The following is an 18263-nucleotide window of genomic DNA, read 5'->3' as shown; positions in this document are numbered from 1 at the left end:
GCTTTGTCTTGTTTCTCGAGTACTGATCAAATCGGTACAGTCCTGCACAGAACTTGCAACAATGCATGATCGCGATTGCAGAAACTCTTCTGTTCCACCCCTCCTACGCCTACTCGCGTATCTGACATGTGATACGCACAAGGTCAGGGTCCAGTATCGCAGCGGCTGTTACGCTTGTCTGCTCTTTCACAAACAAGAACACTGTAGTGAAGCCGCTGCCCCTGGTCTTGTCAGCCGACTGCCTTCCTATTTGCTCACCCATCGCCATTGTCTGCCTGCCCAGGGCTCCTTCATTCACCGCCCTGGTTGCGCCGTCTACAAGAAGCTAGCGCGGCGCCCGGACCACCCAAAAAATCACACACCTGCGCATAAAGACTGGCAACCTCGTCGTGTCCCTCCCCCCCAAACGCTTAACCACCCCCAACTACACCCACAGCTCTCCAAGCCCTCGGTTCCCAGTGGACCGTTCATAACAGAAAAAGAAACAAAAAAATACAGAAAACAACAAGAAAAGCCCGTCCGACGACCACCGCCAACTCTTCGTCTCCCACTGTCGCTTGCACCCGACAGACGTCTTACTTGATCTCACCTTTTTCGCACGAAGAAGCAACCCGCGCGCCCGCACAGCCCGCGCTCCTGGTCCCATACGCCGACTCTGTTACCCCGCACATCTTCTGTTGCAACTTAGGTGAGTGCTGAAACTTTTTGCGAAGCGAGCGCACTGGCACATGTCGACGCAGCTCGTGCCCGCAATATTAGGACCCCTCCGCTAACATGCGACCCCGCAGATATACATCATGTCTGACGTCGCCAACTCTACCTCGCCCGTCCAGGACGGTGCTGCCGCCAACGGCGCTCAGGTCGACACCAACGTCGCTGCCGCCCAGGGCGAAGCCCCCACCCCCACCACCGCTGCCCCCGCGAACAACCAGAACTCCGCGTCGCTCTATGTTGGCGAGCTCGACCCCTCCGTCACCGAGGCCATGCTCTTCGAGCTGTTCTCGTCGATTGGCCAGGTCGCGTCTATCCGTGTCTGCCGTGACGCCGTTACCCGTCGCTCGCTCGGTTACGCCTATGTTAACTACAACAGCTCTGAGGATGGCGAGAAGGCCCTCGAAGAGCTGAACTACACCGTCATCAAGGGCAAGCCTTGCCGCATCATGTGGTCCCAGCGTGACCCCGCTCTGCGCAAGACTGGCCAGGGCAACGTCTTCATCAAGAACCTCGACCACGCCATCGACAACAAGGCTCTCCACGACACCTTCGCCGCTTTCGGTAACATCCTCAGCTGCAAGGTCGCTCAGGACGAGCTCGGCAACTCCAAGGGCTACGGATTCGTCCACTACGAGACCGCCGAGGCTGCCAACAACGCTATCAAGCACGTCAACGGCATGTTGCTCAACGAGAAGAAGGTCTTCGTCGGCCACCACATCCCCAAGAAGGAGCGCATGAGCAAGTTCGAGGAGATGAAGGCCAACTTCACCAACATCTACGTCAAGAACATCGACCTCGATGTCTCTGACGAGGACTTCCGTGAGCTCTTCGAGAAGCACGGTGACATCACCTCTGCCTCCATCGCGCGCGATGACCAGGGCAAGAGCCGCGGGTTCGGCTTCGTCAACTATATCAAGCACGAGGCCGCATCTGACGCCGTCGAGAAGCTCAACGACGTTGACTTCCGTGGCCAGAAGCTCTACGTCGGCCGTGCCCAGAAGAAGCACGAGCGTGAGGAGGAGCTCCGCAAGCAGTACGAGGCCGCTCGTCTTGAAAAGCAGTCCAAGTACCAGGGTGTCAACCTCTACATCAAGAACCTCAACGACGATGTCGACGACGAGAAGCTGCGCGACATGTTCACTCCTTTCGGTACCATCACCTCCGCCAAGGTCATGCGCGATGCCATGCCCGCTGAGCGCGCCGAGACCCCGTCCGACGAGAAGAAGGACGAGGCCAAGGAGGAGCCCAAGGAGGCTGAGAAGACTGAGGAGTCCAAGGATGAGTCCAAGGCTGACTCTTCTGACGAGAAGAAGGACGAGAACGCCAGCGGCGAGAAGGTCACCATCAAGGGTGAGAAGAAGATCCTTGGTAAGAGCAAGGGCTTCGGTTTCGTCTGCTTCAGCAACCCCGACGAGGCCACCAAGGCTGTCACCGAGATGAACCAGAAGATGATCGAGGGCAAGCCCCTCTACGTCGCTCTTGCCCAGCGCAAGGATGTTCGCAAGAACCAGCTCGAGGCTACCATCCAGGCCCGCAACCAGCTCCGCATGCAGCAGCAACAGCAGCAGCAGTTCGGTGGCATCCCTCAGATGTTCATCGCACCTGGCCAGCAGCCTATGATGTTCCCCGCTGGTGGCCGTGGTCAGATGCCCTTCCCCGCCGGTATGCCCGGCCAGCAAGGTGGTCGTGGCGCTGGTTTCCCCGGCGGCATGCCCGGTCAGCAAGGCGGTCGTGGTGGACCCAACGGCCAGCAGATGCCTCCCATGTACATGCCCCCCGGCATGGCTCCCGGTGCTTTCCCTCCCGCCTACATGAACCAGCAGTACATGCAGCTTGCTCAGGCTGCTCAGCAGGCTATGGGCGGACGCGGCGGTCGTGGCGGCCCCATGGCTCCTATGCCCGGTATGCCCCAGGTCCCGATGGCTGGTGTTCCCGGCATGCGCGGTGGTCAGGGCGCCTTCCCTCCTCAAGGTGGTCGCGGCGGTATGCCCCAGGGCGGCCGATCTGGTCAGTCCCCCATGCCCGGTTACCCTCAGGGCGGCCGTGGCGGTCCCGCCGGTGCTGGCGTCGACATGGGTGCTCTGAGCGGCGCTCCTCCTGGTCAGCAGAAGCAGATGCTCGGTGAGGCTCTCTACCCCAAGATCGCTGAGATGCAGCCCGAGCTCGCTGGCAAGATCACCGGTATGCTCCTCGAGATGGACAACAGCGAGTTGATCACCCTGTAAGTTTTCCCACTTCCCATTTTAGAACCTTCAGTACTGACTACCCTAGCACTTCCGATGAGTCTGCCCTCCGCGCCAAAGTCGACGAGGCCATGAGCGTCTACGACGAATACGTCAAGAACAAAGAGGGTGAGCCTGAGAAGGAAGCTCCCAAGGAGGAGACCAAGGAAGATGCTTAGATCTCTTTCTAGTTGCCACTGAGTAGGATTCGGTTCGCGATTCTCTCGAACGGCAACAAGTTACGATGGTCGCATGATCTTTCTGAACGGCGAACGGCGCACGGGTAACGGTTTTCTTTCACGACACGGGACGGCTTTCATGACCATGCACCCAAAAAGTTTTCACGATTCGATGTCCACTTCTCAGCTACCTACTACGATACCTCTTTCCCCGGCAACTGACTCCTTCACTGGAACGTCGGCTGCCTACAACACCCAAACTCGCATCTCCAGAGTTTGGTTTTCCCCTCATGTTTTTTTCTTTGTTCCCCGCTTTGTGCATGTTATCATAGACGGCGCCCCGTCTTCGAAACGTTCATGATATGGGTCTGTGTGGATGGATTTTCTTTGCGCAAACAGTATGATACCTCACGAGCAGCTTTACGATACCAAGCTGGCTCTCAATGTTCGGGTTTTCGGCGTCTCGATAATTCATGGTAGATGTGGATAAGATTACGGGTTCGAAGCATCTAGTCCGTACTGGATAGCTTTGCTGGGGAGAGATGAGCAGATAAGATCTTAGGCATGTAGTCGATACTCCTAATAGATCTTACAATATTCACGACTGGCTTTTGATGTGATGGCTTCTCACTTCGTTTGTTTGAAAATTGGTGTTGAGGTCTCGGGCCGCGCATGGATACTACAAAATCGATATCCTGAGGACAAGCACTAACATGATCAAGTACACGACTCAATGAGCGAGATAGATATCGAGATTGGTATCGTCATTCAATAATACTGCGTCGATGTCGTAAACTCGAGTCTTGACCAGCAAGGTATCTGCTTATATGCCCGTGATAGCCAAATTATACGCCATCCCACGTTCCAAGCTATCCACAGACGCCTATTTCTTGTAGTTCTTGTGCGCGTCGATGACCTTTTGGACCTCGCCTTCGGAGCCAAGGAAGATGCCCGATCGGTCGTGGATGTGTTCGGGGACGACTTCAAGCATACGGTCCATCTTGCTGTTTACCGCCAAACCGCCAGCTACAAGCAAAGAAAGTTAGCCGGAGTGCATTGGGATAGGAAGAAACGGGTGAACATACCATTCTCAAACACCATAGCCATAGGCGCACACTCATAAAGAATCCTCAACTTGCCCTTTGGCGTCTTCTTATCCGCTGGGTACGCAAAGATACCACCATAAAGCAGCGTGCGATACGCATCCGCCACCATGGAACCAATGTACCTCGCGCTGTACGGCTTCTGTCCCTCAGCGGGGTTCTTAAGACTCTCGCACCACTGCTTAACAGGCTCTTCCCAGTACATGCTATTACCCTCGTTGACGGAGTAAATGCTCCTCGTCTTGGGGACGCGCATATCAGGATGTGTGAGGATGAACTCGCCAAACGCATTGTCGAGCGTGAAGCCATTGACGTTTCCGCCCTTCATTGTAAGCACCAACTGCGCGGACGCGCCGTACATGGTAAAGCCTGACGCCACCATCTCGGTGCCGGGTAGAAGCATTTCCTCTTTTGTGCCCTTGGCGCCCTCGGGTAGTTTGTACACGGCGAAGATGGTGCCGACGGCGACTCCGGCGTCGAGGTTGGAGGAGCCGTCGATGGGGTCGCAGGCTACGGCGTAGCGCGCGTTGGGGTGCTCGTTGAAGACGATGGCTTCTTCTTGCTCTTCGGAGATGAGGAGGCGCACGCGGCCTGAGGAGCGCATGGCGGAGATGAAGAGCTCATCGCCGATTACGTCGAGTTTCTTTTGGTCGTCGCCGGTTGTGTTGGATGTGCCTTGGAGGCCGGTGAGCTGGGGGTGTTAGTTGCGCTTGAGTGTGATTTGTGGTGGTTTGCATACGTTGATCAGTGTTGCTCTCCGGATGTAGTAGGCAATGCTCTTGAAGGCGAATTGCAATGCGTGGCATAGCAGTCTAGCACAATTGGTCAGTTCTCGGGTTTGAATGCCTTGAGTTTGAACCTACGTGAAGTCTCCTGTTGCCTCCGCGTACTTGGTCTGCTCTTCAGTGAGGAATCGCGTAAGGGTGATGATGTCGGTGTTGATCTTCTCCTGCGCAACTGGGCCTCCCTCGTTACCGTTTGAAGCCATGGTGTAGACTTTTGGTAGAGTTCAATTTACAAGGTGTAACAGTAGGGACGAACGAAGCGACAAGACAAGTTGGTATCAGCGGTGGAAGGGAAGATGGGAAAGCAGTATGGGGAATGGGGAAATTTGGAGAGAGGGATGGTGAAAAAGCTATCAAGCTACAAGTTGAGCAAAAAGCGGAGCTGGCTATCGTTATGAAGTCAGGGTGGGTAGAGTCGGGCAGGCGGACCACACTTCTGTGGCATTTGTTTGGCAGGCCGCTGGGAAGCTATAGCCCTCGGCAACTGGCCGGACGTCACTGGCAGCTCACGATGCTCCAGCCGGGGCGGCGGTCAGCGCGTGTCACTGCGGCCAGTTTCTCCGGAACAAGCCCGAATTTCGTGGAAAAATTCCCGAGCGAAGATGCTCGACATGGTTCTGGCCCGCGAGCTGAGGACGGCTGCCAGAGTGTTGCGGGAATTGACGCGCTTTGTTGCGGGAGCGCGTGGGTGGCAGGCTATGATGCAGGTGCGGAGACGGAAAAGTGGAGGGGCACGAGGGGTTGGCGGGGCGCGACTGAAGCGCTGACGTTTGCCCGACTTCTTCCGGACCGCGGACGGGGAGACATCACCATCACGCTCGTGCTATATACTCCCGTGCTCCTGAAGACTATTCGTGGTTTAATTGCGCTATGCTGCGTTATCCTCTTTGGGCTTCCGTGTCTGAAGAGAAACCGCGACTTTTTCAGTCAACAGTTTACTCGTGTTCGGCGCAAGCAGCGACAACAATATGCCCAGTCCAGTAAAAGCTAAAGACACCAGATAAACCGTCTTGAAAGCTTGTGACAGGCCCGAATGATATGCCGATACCGCAACTGCTCTAATCTCAGGGGTTAGTCCGTTTACCATGGACCATGCCGCAGGCGTTCCCAACGACAAGGCTGAGAGGATCGAAGCAGTGCTATCTTTAGGCAAGCCAGCGCCCAACACGGCGGGTACTACCGCAGCAGGTACCGTCGTCGAGCGCCTGTTCGCCAGGACGACGTTGTAGACTGCTTGACATGTACCCGCGACAGCGGTGCGTACTGATGCAGCAGCACCGCCAGCAGCGCCAATCTCTCGTTGATCGGTTATCGTGAGAATGGCATTCCCGAGAGCGATGTCCGCGACGTATCCCATCATCATAGCGGAAAAGAAGATTAACGCAGACGATTGGGCTTGGTTGCTTGGGTCTGCTGTTGACACAGCTGTTGCCTGCGTTAGTACGTATTCAGAGGGTAGGTACCGGAACAGAGCAAAACTTACATGCAAGAAGTCCGCCACCTATAGCCATAGCCACGGTAATCTGCCAATTCTGATATCCGATCGGTCCAGCCAGGCATCCTCCCACGAAACCGCCTATCAGGATGCCTAAATTGGCTAACGAGGAAAGGAACGCGGCATGCATAAGGTCGCCGTTGGCGTAGAAGTTCTGCGTAATTTGTGGCCAGATGACTGCGGACTATTAGCGACTATCCCAGCAGGGCCGAAGAAGGTAGACTTACTCGCGCCAGCGTAGTACACTCCAGCCCCAATACCCGTGAGTATTGCCGATACGACCCACGGGCGATGGCGAAAGAGACTCATAGGAACCAAAGGCTCCTTAAGATCCATGAAGAGTTCCCAGCATATAAAAGCAACAAGACAGCCGAAGCCGATGAGAATGAAAGATAGCACTTCAGCCGACGTCCAGCTATACTTCGTGCCGCCCCATGAGAGACCAAGCAAGAACATAGTAAGGCCAGCGGCATAGAGCAACGTGCCAACGTAGTCGAACTTCTTAACAAAATCCATCTTCTTCTCCCTCTGACCATGCTTCTGGTGGAAGTTGGGAGGATGGTAAAAGACGCAGTAGCAGATCAAAGACGCTCCGTTGACGGCAGTGAGTAAGAAGTATACAGCTCGCCAACCGACTCGAGTCGCAACTAGACTCTGCGCAACGACGGGGGCGAAACCCTGCCCAGGTAGATTCCAGACGTTGATTGCGCCAATCATGAGATATCGGTACTTAGATGGGATGAGCTCGCCGATGGTGTAGTAACAGGACAGTTGTGTCGCAGCTGCGAGTGCCTTGATCATGGATCCAACGATCAACATGTTGACGTTAATAGCAAGAGCACTGATCAGTGTTCCGATCATAGCGAGGAATGCCCCCACGATGAAGAAATAACGACGTCCGAAGATGTCGCTTAGTCTTCCTATGATGGTCTGGTCGAAGTCAGTGATGAACAAGTGGAACTCAAGATTCGTCGTTGTACGTACCATACCTACGGACAGTCCAACTGGATGCACAAGTGCGACCCATTGGATATTGGGATCTGGTCCAATGTCCGCATTGATGGTACCCAGAATAGGTGCAGCATAGGCAAAGCCTGCATTGTGTTGGTTAGTCATCCTCTCATGCGATTCACTGACCAGTATACTCACCAGCATTGCCAGCCCAAGCCCCAAAGCCCACGGCGCAACATGTACCAAGGAAGAAGGAACTGAGATAGTACCCCTTCGGTAGATTCTCCACATCGCCAGCGAAGCCATCGGCGTCAGTCTGAATCTTGTCTTTGTCCTCCATGTCTTTGAGAGGAATGCTCGAAACATCCTCAATCGTGGAGATGCCGGGCGTTGTCTTATCGGTTGCGGCCATTCTGATAGCTGATGTTGCCCCAGTTGTTGTTGAACCGGACATATGTCGGAAGTGGATACAGCATTGATAGCAATACTTATGGTCTGTGATAAGACTTAATTCATACGCGAATCACACAGTCCCGTCCTTCCCGACGTTGTGGCTGTCAATGTCGCGATCTGTGTTGAGAATAACGGGAGTGGATACATTTCTCCGAAGCCACCGTTTTCAGCTCAGCACACGCCATGAAATTCGTAGAGTCTGATGATTCGAGAACACGACTCTGCTACGTGACTGTTGTCAGGGTACATAGACAAGCATTGCGGGGTATCGCCGCGCGAATGGTAGTTCTCACGCCGCCACGTAGTTCGGTGGTGAGTCTCGCCGTTTATGATGCGATATGCAGTGTCAGTGTGGTAGCGTACGAAAGCGGGCGCTAATGCAAGGTCATGCTAGCGGCACCATGTCGTTTGCGGTTATAGCGATTTCGCGGAAGCCGATATGCGACCGTATACTTTCGATTGGATGAAACGAATACGGATATCGTTGCTCAAACGATGTCGGTCGTGCCGCAATTCCGCGTAATCGACTTGCATGACATTGCATTGCAGAGTTCATGTCGATCAGAGCGTGCACCGTTGAAGTGGAGATGTATCTGGGCAGTCAAGTCTATCCTGAGTTCAAGTCAGCTCAGAGTCACTCCGAAATTGATCGCGACCTTACGTTGTCTTCGAAGTCGTACACCTCCAAATTTCACAAAATATGGTAAACCGTCAGCGGAGTCCCGTCAAACCAGGATGGGCAGCACAGACGGCTGTTCAAGAAGTCGATGAAGCGACTCCCTTGTTTCCTGCACCAACATCAACATACGAGGTGAGCTCCTGTCATCCCAAAATGGCCTTTTTTGTCAGCTAAGATTTTGTAGGCAGTCAATGGTGCTTCGCAAGATCCCGAGCGGGGAGATGGGTCCGCGAAAGACCACTCAACGCCGAAACGATCGCTGGTGACAACCATTTCCATCTTGTTGATCGGTGGGGGTCTTTATCCTGTCAGCATAGCTCTCCGCTAATCATAGCAGGTGTCTTCATCTCCCAAGCAGACACATCGCTGGTGTTAGCCACCTACGGCAAGATCTCGTCAGAATTCCACGACCTCGAAAGCGGCTCCTGGCTCCTTTCAAGCTACATGCTAGCCATGTGTATATCGCAACCACTTTTTGGAAAGCTAAGCGACATCTTTGGGCGAAAGTCGTGTTTGCAGGTAGCCTATGTCCTCTTCGCGATCGGAACGCTCGGTTCAGGACTGGGCCGGTCAATGGCTCAGATCATCGCTGCTCGTACAATTCAGGGTGCTGGTGGCGCTGGTATGGTGTGCATGGTGTCGATCTTGTTGACTGATCTGCTGCCCTTCCACGAAGTCGCGCTATACCGAAGCTATGTCAATGTGGTGCAGACAGTAGGAAGAAGCTGTGGCGGCGTGATTGGGGGGCTTCTTGCTTCCACGATTGGCTGGCGCTGGTAAGTCCTTATATGACAGTCCCTTCGTTACGTACACAAGTTACTGATGGATGCCGCAGGGCCTTCCTGGCACAAGTTCCTCCAGTCATTCTTTCGATTGTCTTAGTCCAGTGGAAGTTGGATGTTCCGCAGAAGACTTTCAAACCGGGGTACTGCGAATCCACTCGCGACAAGTTACGACGTATCGACTTCATCGGAGCGGTGTGCATGAGTATAACGATCTTCACTGCGCTGCTCGTCCTGGACACTGGCGGCCAGAAATACGATTGGAACCACCCCGTCATCGTCACATCCGCTTGCGTTGCTGTTATCGGCGCTGGAACGTTTGTCGTATACGAACGGTACTTCGCGAAAGAGCCAATCTTTCCTGCCCAACTACTCACCCGCTACGTTGTTGGCACTTCTTATGGAATCCTTCTCCTGCAGAACTTTTCTCAGACCGCAGTAAGACCCAGCAATTGTGGCTGAAAGATGATAGACTAACTCAGTGGCAAGCTAATGTTCATCATCCCCATCTACTTCCAGGTCACCAACAATGCATCGACTGGCGAAGCCGGCGCCTACCTCATACCCTCTGTGGTTGGAAATACAGTCGGTGGCCTCTTGACGGGGGCATGGATCAAGCGGTACGGTCCTTCGTTCACGTATCTGGGATGGCGAGCTAACACAAACCAGAACCGGAAGTTACAAAGCTCCTACGATACTCGCGAGTGCCAGCTCAGCGTTGTCTTTCATTCTCTTGCTTCTATTCTGGCGTGGGCATACCACAGCCTGGGGATCCTTCCTAATATTCCCCGCCGGCTTTGCAACAGGCATGGCTCATTCGGCGGTCTTCGTTGGATTGACATCCGCAGTGGCGGAGGACGAGGTAGCCATTGCTGGTTCTGGCTTGTACCTGAGTGGGAACGTGGGGGGCGTTACGGGCGTCAGCGGGGCTGCTGCAGCCTTTCAAATCGTTTTGCAGATGGGCCTGAATCATGCCCTGGAGGGAAGGAATGACGCATCCGAGATAGTCGAGAAGGCTACCTCGGATATCGCCTACATTCAGCATGTGGGCGACGGTCTTCGCGAGCTGCTGATGCCGGCATATATACACGCCACGCAGCAAGTATTCGGTAAGTCTAGAAAATTCGAGGCCTGACTTTGCTAACTTGCGACAGTGCTTGGGCTAGTCGCCTCCGTCATCGCATTTTCCATCGCACTTGTCACGAAGGAGAGGAACCTGTTGAAAGCAAACTCGGCCGAGTAGACAACGCATCTTGACACCCCTTTCCTACGCGTGAGAGTCAATAACTTGGATGGCGCAAGGTGTTTGACGTCACCCATGGGCAGCCTGTGGTGGAATGGTGTAGCCGAGACATATAGCCCGAATTGCTACAACGATCAACCAACACCGTATAGTACAATGAAGTCTTGCATCAGCTGCGGCGCTGACCAAGTCATTCGACGCATGCGTGATCAAGGCGTCGTCGGAATGCAGTCCAAGTATGGGAATGTTTCCACCATGTCGGGCCCGACTGTCCAGTTCTTCAGCTGCCGGACGTGACTTTCGAAGTCCGGATTGAGCTGCAGCTCACTGTTCGATGCGACGATGAGAATACTAGATATGTCGTGAGGCCAATGGATTGACAGCGAATTGCCCGTGATCTCCCGTAGCTTGGAGAACTCCCGCCCCTCAGACAAGTCCATATACTGGAGTATGCGCTTCCGTGCTTCAGGCCTTCAACTATATCGTCAGTAGTGACACTCAACCTTCGACCGTAAGCTTACCAAACTATCGTATCAACCCAAATCGGATGAGGTATTGTTAGCTGGGCTTCTACGGGCCTCAAGAAGTCTGGCATGGCTTCGTAATTGCGCTTTGTGGGGGATATGAGCCAGCGGAGCAACAGGCTCATATAATACAAACACGCAACCCTTTCGGCTGAGCCTTTGACTGCCATACTTATCTTACCGTGCTGACCTAGAGCATCCGAAATCGGATTCTGCGAATTGCGGGTAGCAGGGTTGAGCAATGACCGAACGCTAGGGAAAGACTTTTCTGGAAGCTGCCCAGAAGATTGCACGTGCTGACGGCTGGTAACGATGATCTCGAGCAATACAGAATCGAGCCGACAGGTGGCGGATGCATGAAGTGGCAGTCGCTCCCACGCCGGAGGCTGTGAAGCTGTGCCAGCCATGTCTAACAACGGGAGCTCTGGTGCGAAAGGCCAATCCCTTGGGATGCCGACACCGTCCTGGGCTGCATTCGCGCCAAATAGTGACAATGAGTATGTATTGTTCGCGTCTGGTTCCAGGACTAAGGATTTAGCTGATATCCGATCAGTCCACGATGGCGAGACTTACTCGAAGTGCCATCCCACATATTGAACAGAGACTCGTCCGCACTGATAGGCAGCTCTAGGCTCAGCCCAGTATCTGCATCTCTCAAAAGCACGCCCTCGGTGGACGTTGCGCCGTAAGCTGAAGCATCGATAGTCGCTGAGCCATCGCTCAGGCCAGCAGATAGTGAATGCGATGCGAAGTTCAACGTCGTATTGGCCCCAATACTAGTCGGGGGAGATCTTGATGTTTGCGACAAGTCGAGCCCGGCCTCAGCAAAGGATGGGTCTGGGACTGCTCCAGTCGATGGTGAGGACGCATCTCTATCAAATGGTGAGACTGTGTGGTGATCGACCATCTGAAGGGACACTCGCGCCGAATTGATGATCTCTCGAAGGCATGTTTCATTGTTCTGCAGCTGTTTGACGAGGCCTTCTGAGCGCGTAAGGCGCCGCTTCAGATCAGCGACCTCTTCTTCTAGCTCTGCTATACGCGACTTCTTCCGCGCTCTCGCAGCTCTTTGGTTAAGTCTGTCGAATGTCCTCTTTCGGTACAATTGTTCGGTACTCATATTTGCCACTGTCCTGTCCATGGCTGCGTGCCTCGTCGGTGACGAACTTTCCACATGGAGAAGCCATGAGAGGAGCGCGCCGGCATTTTCGGCGACTTACTAGGAATCGCCGCGAGAGGATTGGCGTTTGCGGCTTGCTGCGTCGTAGCCGGGCACGCAATGCGGAGACGATAGCACGAGGGAGACATTTCCCGCGATGGCTGGTGCCAGATGTGGGGTGAGGCTCGTGCTCGAGGTTTAGCGTCGCACTACGTGACAATGCATCGACCCATGAACTCCACCCGCTTCCTGCACTCACGCGTCACGGCGCCGGCCTCGTCTTCAAGCCCAGTAACGACGCGGGAACATCGACCCTGAACATGGCTCTGTTTCAACGCGGGGAGAGCGCGTTCAACCGTATGATGCCTTATAAGGGCACATTTCTCCAGGTCCAGTTGTCAGCTTCGACAACGGCTTGTCACCATGAAGTTCCTCAAGCTATTCCATTATGCAGTGCTTTCGTCGGCACTGTACTGCGCAGCAGCGAAGCAACCGAACATTCTCTTCATCTTGACAGATGATCAAGATTGGCACATGAAGTCATTGGTTTGTGCATCTCTGGCTGTCTCGAGTAACAATAGCTCACAAAGAACAGGAGCACATGCCATTCCTGCAAAAGTATCTACTCCATGAAGGTACACTGTATGCGAACCACTTCTGTACGGTTGCGTTATGTTGCCCTTCTCGCGTAAACCTCTGGACCGGAAGAGCTGCTCACAACACGAATGTGACTGACGTCTTTGCACCCTACGGTTCGTAGTCATCGCCGCGTGTTACTACCAGCCTCGTTAACACGTTTCAGGTGGCTACCCAAAGGTCGTTCGCGAAGGCATCAACGATGACTACCTCCCAGTATGGATGCAGAATGCTGGCTACAACACGTACTACTCTGGCAAGCTGTGGAACCACCACTCTGTTGACAATTACAACGCACCCTACGCCGGCGGATACAACGGTTCCGACTTCATCCTCGACCCCTATACGTACGAATACTACAACGCGCACATGAGTCGTAACGGTGGACGACCCATAAGCTACAAGGGTCAATACTCGCCTGATGTGACTGCAGAGAAGGCGTATGGCTTTCTCGAGGAGGCAACGCAACACCCTGAGCCTTGGTTCCTTACCATTGCACCTATCGCACCCCATAGCAACGTGAAGCTTGTGCCTACCGAAGAGTATAGTGCGGATTTGCCTCAATACGCAGAGCGACATGCTCATCTCTTCACCGAGTACAAGATCCCTCGCGACGCCAACTTCAATCCCGAGAAGCAGGGTGGCACAGGATGGGTCAAGAGACTTCCGCTTCTCAACGACACAGTCATTGACTACAATGACGAGTTTCAACGCTCCCGCCTTCGTGCGCTTCAGTCAGTAGACGAGATGGTGGAGCAACTTGTGAAGACTCTCGAGCACAAGGGCCTTCTTGAAGACACATACATCATCTACACCACTGACAACGGGTACCACCTAAGTCAGCACCGCCTGCATGCTGGCAAGGAATGTGGCTATGAGACTGATATTCACATCCCCCTCATCGTGCGTGGGTCTGGTGTGATGAAGGGCCACACCACGGACATTGTCAGCTCCCACACCGATCTCGCGCCCACTATCATGAAGTTAGCCGGGCAGAGTCTACGCGAAGATTTCGATGGCTCAGTCATGCCACTCTCCAAAGAAGACACCCTTCTCGCCGAATCTACGGAACGCCAAGAACACATCAACATCGAGTACTGGGGCCGAGCCATCCCCGAAGGTATATGGGGACACTACGACAACCCGGTGAAGGAAATTCACCCGCCCGACCAGAACTGGGGTGGATACCTCCACTCTGTACGCAACAACACGTACAAAGGCCTTCGCCTCATCGGCGAAGACTACAACATCTACTACTCCGTCTTCTGTACTGGCGACAAGGAGTATTACGACATGCGCTTTGACCCAGGCCAGCTCCAAAATTACTTCGACGGCGAAGACGCGGACCTCATAGCGAAACGTGACACCTACCGTATCGCAGGCCGCCCCTTCACCGCCATCATCGACCGCATCGACGCATTGATGATGGTACTCAAATCATGCAAGGGCGACGCTTGCCGAAACCCCTGGAATGTGTTGCACGGTAGTGACAAGGTCAAATCACTCAAACAAGCACTATCGCATCGCTATGACGCTTTCTACGCATCGCAACCCAAGGTCCAATTCGAGGACTGTGCTTTGGGCTATATCCGTGAGGTTGAAGGCCCACAGGAGGCGAACGTTTGGCATGGCTGGGATGACGGAGAGAGACCTGAGCTGAAGGCGCGCAGGAAGCCGAGTTTTGTGTATCAGGGGAATCCGCATTTGCTTACTTGAGGTTGTAGTAGAAGTTGTTTCCGGGTACAGCCTGTATATACCCAGTAGGTTATGGGTGAGCATAAGTTCACATAGGATGCAATGATACATGCCTCAAGAGCTGAGCATCTTGTTAAACATACGACCCAAAATCACAGAAAGGCATGTAGACGGCAAGATAATGTATGAAGTAAAGAATTTTTGTTCAGACTGTCATTGAAGTACATCTAGCTTCCACGACAGCACACGAGACTACACGCTGTAAACATACATATCATGGGAATAAAGTAATGCAATCAATGACCAACTACCCCTTTCCGCGCCTCATCCAGCGTTTACTCGCCCTTCAAGTGGTCCTGCTTCACGGTGAAAGCCATATCTAATAGGGCCTTCTCTTCGTTCTTGTGCGACACCTTAAGTCCAGTAGCCACAGACGCACTGGGGTTGCGGCCGGCGTACATCACGTGACGCCTGTTGTGGTGCTCGGTTTGGTTGAGCAGAGTCTCGATTCTGGGCTGGGTGAATGACCAGGCACCGGCGTTCAGGGGCTCTTCCTGGCACCAGATGATGTTCTGGGCGTTGGGGTACGAGTCCAGGTTGTCCTTCAGTTGTTGCCAGGGGAAGGGGTTGAGCTGCTCGATACGAGTGATAGCAACGTCCTTCTCACCGCGGGCCTCACGCTCCTTTACGAGCGCGGCGTACACCTGACCTGTGCAGAGGATGACACGGTTGATGCCCTCATGCGACTCAATCTCGCCGCTAGCGTGCGCGGGGTCTTCGATAATCCATTGGAAGTGAGAGTCGCCAGTGAACTCCTCAATGTTGGAGCGAGCGAGCGGGTGACGGAGTAGCGACTTGGAGAAGAAGAGAATAAGAGGCTTGCGGAACTGACGGTTCATCTGGCGACGGAGGAGATGGAAAAGGTTAGACGGCTTCGTTGTGTAGGCAATCTGGATATTGCAGTCCTGGTGCTGGCGGTCGAGCTTGTCGGGCGAGGGGAAAATACGGGGATCCTCGTTGCAGAGCTGCAGGTAGCGTTCCATACGTCCAGAAGAGTGCTCGGGACCTTGACCGTCGTAACCGTGGGGCAAGCTCATGACGAGACCGGAACGTTGAAGCCACTTGACTTCACCAGAGGCAATGAACTGATCGATAATGACCTGGGCAGTGTTGGCGAAGTCACCGAACTGGGCCTCCCACATGACGAGGGCGTTGGGTGATGATAGCGAGTATCCGTATTCGAAGCCAAGCCTACAGGTGATTAGTTACGGCAAAATACAACAAAACGGCATGAACTTACACTCCGTATTCGCTGAGCGAGGAGTTGGAGATGGTGAATGTTGCCTGATCCTCGGCAAGGTTCTGGAGAGGGGTGTATGTCTTCTCAGTTTCCTGGTCGTGGAGCACGGCATGGCGCTGAGAGAAGGTTCCACGCTCGACATCCTGTCCGGAGACACGGACGTGGTGGCCTTCCATGCACAGACTTCCGAATGCCAAGGCTTCCGCGGTAGCCATGTCGATGTTCTTGCCGTCCATGACAGTCTTGGTGCGGCCAGCCAAGATACGCTTCAAGTTCTTGTGTACATTGAAGTCCTCCGGCGCGCCGCCGATCTTCTCAGCGATGTGCTTCAGTTGAGTCTCCTCGATGGCGGTTGGCAGATGGGGCAGGACCTCTTCCGCAAGCTCCTTGGGCGACTTGAAGCCGTTCCAGGCCGAAGTAAGCCATTCCTTGGAGTTTGGTACGTAGTCCTTGCTGCGGTTGAAGCTCTCGTCTAGCATACCCCAGACCCAAGCTTTGTGCTCGTCAATGTCCTCTTTGGTGAAGGTCTTCTCGTCGAGCAGCTTCTTGGTGTAGATGTCCAGTGTTTGGGGTTGTTCTGAGATCTTCTTGTACATGAGAGGCTGGGTGAAGAAGGGCTGGTCAGTCTCGTTGTGACCCTGCTTTCGGTAGCAAACCATGTCGATAACCACATCCTTCTTGAACTCGGCGCGGAAGTCAGCTGCCAGCTGGCAGACGAAGTTGAGGGCCTCGACATCGTCACCGTTAACGTGGAAAACGGGCGCATCAATTGCCTTGGCGATATCAGAGCAGTAAGGAGTCGAACGGGAGAACCTAGGATCCGTAGTGAAACCAATCTGGTTGTTCACGATGATGTGAATAGTACCGCCAGTGTGGTAGCTGGGGAGCTGGTGGAAGCCCATAGTCTCGTATACTATACCCTGACCGGCGAAAGCGGCGTCACCGTGCAAGAGCAGGCCCATGGCGCTGGAACCTTCCTTCTCGTCGTTGTTGTAGTGCAGAATGGCGCGGGTCTTTCCTAGTACGACGGGGTCTTCGGCCTCGAGATGGGACGGGTTGGCGACGAGAGACAGCTGTACGCGCTTTCCGGATGGGGTGGGGCGCTCGAAGTTCATGCCCAAGTGGTATTTGACGTCACCAGAGCCCTCCTCGTTAGCCTCGGCAGTACCGGCAAATTCACTGAAGATGGACTCGTTGGGCTTCCGGACGACGTTGGAGAGCACGTTGAGACGACCACGATGCGGCATGCCGATGACGATGTCCTTGACGCCAAAGTCGACACTTCGGTCGATGAGGGCCTTCATACCAGGAATCAAACTCTCACCACCCTCAAGACCGAATCGCTTATCGTTGGGGTATTTGGTGGCCAGGAAAGCCTCGAAGTTGGTACCCCAGATCAGGCGGTCCAGAATGCGGCGCTTCTCGTCGACAGAGTACTTGAAGGGTGTGGGGACCTCGATGCGCTCACGGAGCCAGTCGCACTGCTCCCTGTCGGGGATGTGGATGTATTCAACTCCGTAAGAGCCGCAGTAGAGGCGTTCGCAGGCGTCGATGATCTCCTTCAACTTCATCTTCTTGCGGGACTCGGTCTTGAAGCGCGGCAAGATACCGGGGCCCAATTCGATCTCTTGTTCCAAGTCCTTCTCGGTGAAGTTGTAATGTGAGAGTTCCAATTCGCGGGGCTTGCTGTATCCGAACTGCTCAGCTTCTGAGCGGATGCCCAGCGGGTCGATCTTGGCCTTGTGGTGACCGCGGGCCTGGTAGGCTCGGACAAGCAGTTGCACTTTGAGATGGTTCATGACGTCGGTACCCTCGGCGGAGGCCATGCCCATGCCAGGCCTGTTCGCGGCGCCGCCCTGGGGCGAGCTCATGATGTTTGGCGGCGGTTGGAAGGCTTGCGACACGGGCATGTCGCCGGACTCCATGTTGTGGAAATAGACCTGCCATGAGTAGTGAACGCTGGCGGGGTCCTGCTTCCACTGCATGTACATAGCATCGATGTAGTTGGCTGTGTTGCCCTGGAGGAACGAGTCGTTGGGGTCCTATGCCGTCATTGTTAGCTACGGGTCGAAGAGTTTGAGGGTCTGGCTGGGAGGCACGCACAACGCCCTTGTTGGTGTCTTCCGACGACACGGCATACTGGCGGCGCTGCGTCACGGCGAGCGGGCGGCGACATGTCGAGAGAGCGGTTCGTGAGGGCTGTGCGAGGCTCGAGAAGGATGCTCTCGCCGGGGCGCACTGGAGCTGGCGGGAGCAGCACTGGCGCAGGGTGTTGCGCAACATGACGGAGATTAGATTAACAAAGCGGAGGTAGGGATGGGTGACATCCAAACGGACGACGAT

At 54.4% G+C, this 18263-nt stretch overlaps 6 protein-coding genes across 6 annotated transcripts; 3 read left to right on the top strand and 3 right to left on the bottom strand.

The window, feature by feature from the left end:
• Positions 1-797: 797 nt before the first annotated feature.
• PAB1_2 (Protein phosphatase PP2A regulatory subunit B) lies at positions 798-3115 on the top strand (the record flags this gene model as incomplete). The annotated part of the gene is made up of 2 exons (XM_049344979.1): positions 798-2935; positions 2986-3115. The coding sequence occupies 2 exons, from the start codon at positions 798-800 to the stop codon at positions 3113-3115; spliced, it is 2268 nt and encodes a 755-aa protein (XP_049197904.1).
• Positions 3116-3998: 883 nt separating this feature from the next.
• Positions 3999-5206, bottom strand: J4E93_007068 (uncharacterized protein; the record flags this gene model as incomplete). Its single annotated transcript, XM_049344978.1, has 4 exons — positions 3999-4141; positions 4201-4909; positions 4958-5030; positions 5082-5206. The coding sequence occupies 4 exons, from the start codon at positions 5204-5206 to the stop codon at positions 3999-4001; spliced, it is 1050 nt and encodes a 349-aa protein (XP_049197903.1).
• Positions 5207-5871: 665 nt separating this feature from the next.
• Positions 5872-7861, bottom strand: J4E93_007067 (uncharacterized protein; the record flags this gene model as incomplete). Its single annotated transcript, XM_049344977.1, has 5 exons — positions 5872-6428; positions 6487-6675; positions 6726-7428; positions 7483-7592; positions 7636-7861. 5 exons carry the CDS (start codon positions 7859-7861, stop codon positions 5872-5874), a joined length of 1785 nt encoding a protein of 594 aa, XP_049197902.1.
• A 741-nt stretch (positions 7862-8602) lies between these two features.
• Positions 8603-9825, top strand: J4E93_007066 (uncharacterized protein; the record flags this gene model as incomplete). The annotated part of the gene is made up of 4 exons (XM_049344976.1): positions 8603-8713; positions 8766-8871; positions 8919-9357; positions 9417-9825. 4 exons carry the CDS (start codon positions 8603-8605, stop codon positions 9823-9825), a joined length of 1065 nt encoding a protein of 354 aa, XP_049197901.1.
• A 2887-nt stretch (positions 9826-12712) lies between these two features.
• J4E93_007065 (uncharacterized protein) lies at positions 12713-14641 on the top strand (the record flags this gene model as incomplete). The annotated part of the gene is made up of 4 exons (XM_049344975.1): positions 12713-12717; positions 12744-12750; positions 12925-12931; positions 13092-14641. 4 exons carry the CDS (start codon positions 12713-12715, stop codon positions 14639-14641), a joined length of 1569 nt encoding a protein of 522 aa, XP_049197900.1.
• Positions 14642-14955: 314 nt separating this feature from the next.
• On the bottom strand, positions 14956-18203 carry KGD1 (2-oxoglutarate dehydrogenase E1 component; the record flags this gene model as incomplete). The annotated part of the gene is made up of 3 exons (XM_049344974.1): positions 14956-15871; positions 15921-17962; positions 18024-18203. 3 exons carry the CDS (start codon positions 18201-18203, stop codon positions 14956-14958), a joined length of 3138 nt encoding a protein of 1045 aa, XP_049197899.1.
• Between the last annotated feature and the right edge of the window lie 60 nt (positions 18204-18263).

Source organism: Alternaria ventricosa, assembly GCF_023758065.1.
Source record: "Alternaria ventricosa strain BMP 2768 chromosome Unknown scaffold_12, whole genome shotgun sequence".
In the NCBI taxonomy this organism is placed as follows: domain Eukaryota; kingdom Fungi; phylum Ascomycota; class Dothideomycetes; order Pleosporales; family Pleosporaceae; genus Alternaria; species Alternaria ventricosa.
This window is presented reverse-complemented; position numbering and strand designations above follow the sequence as displayed.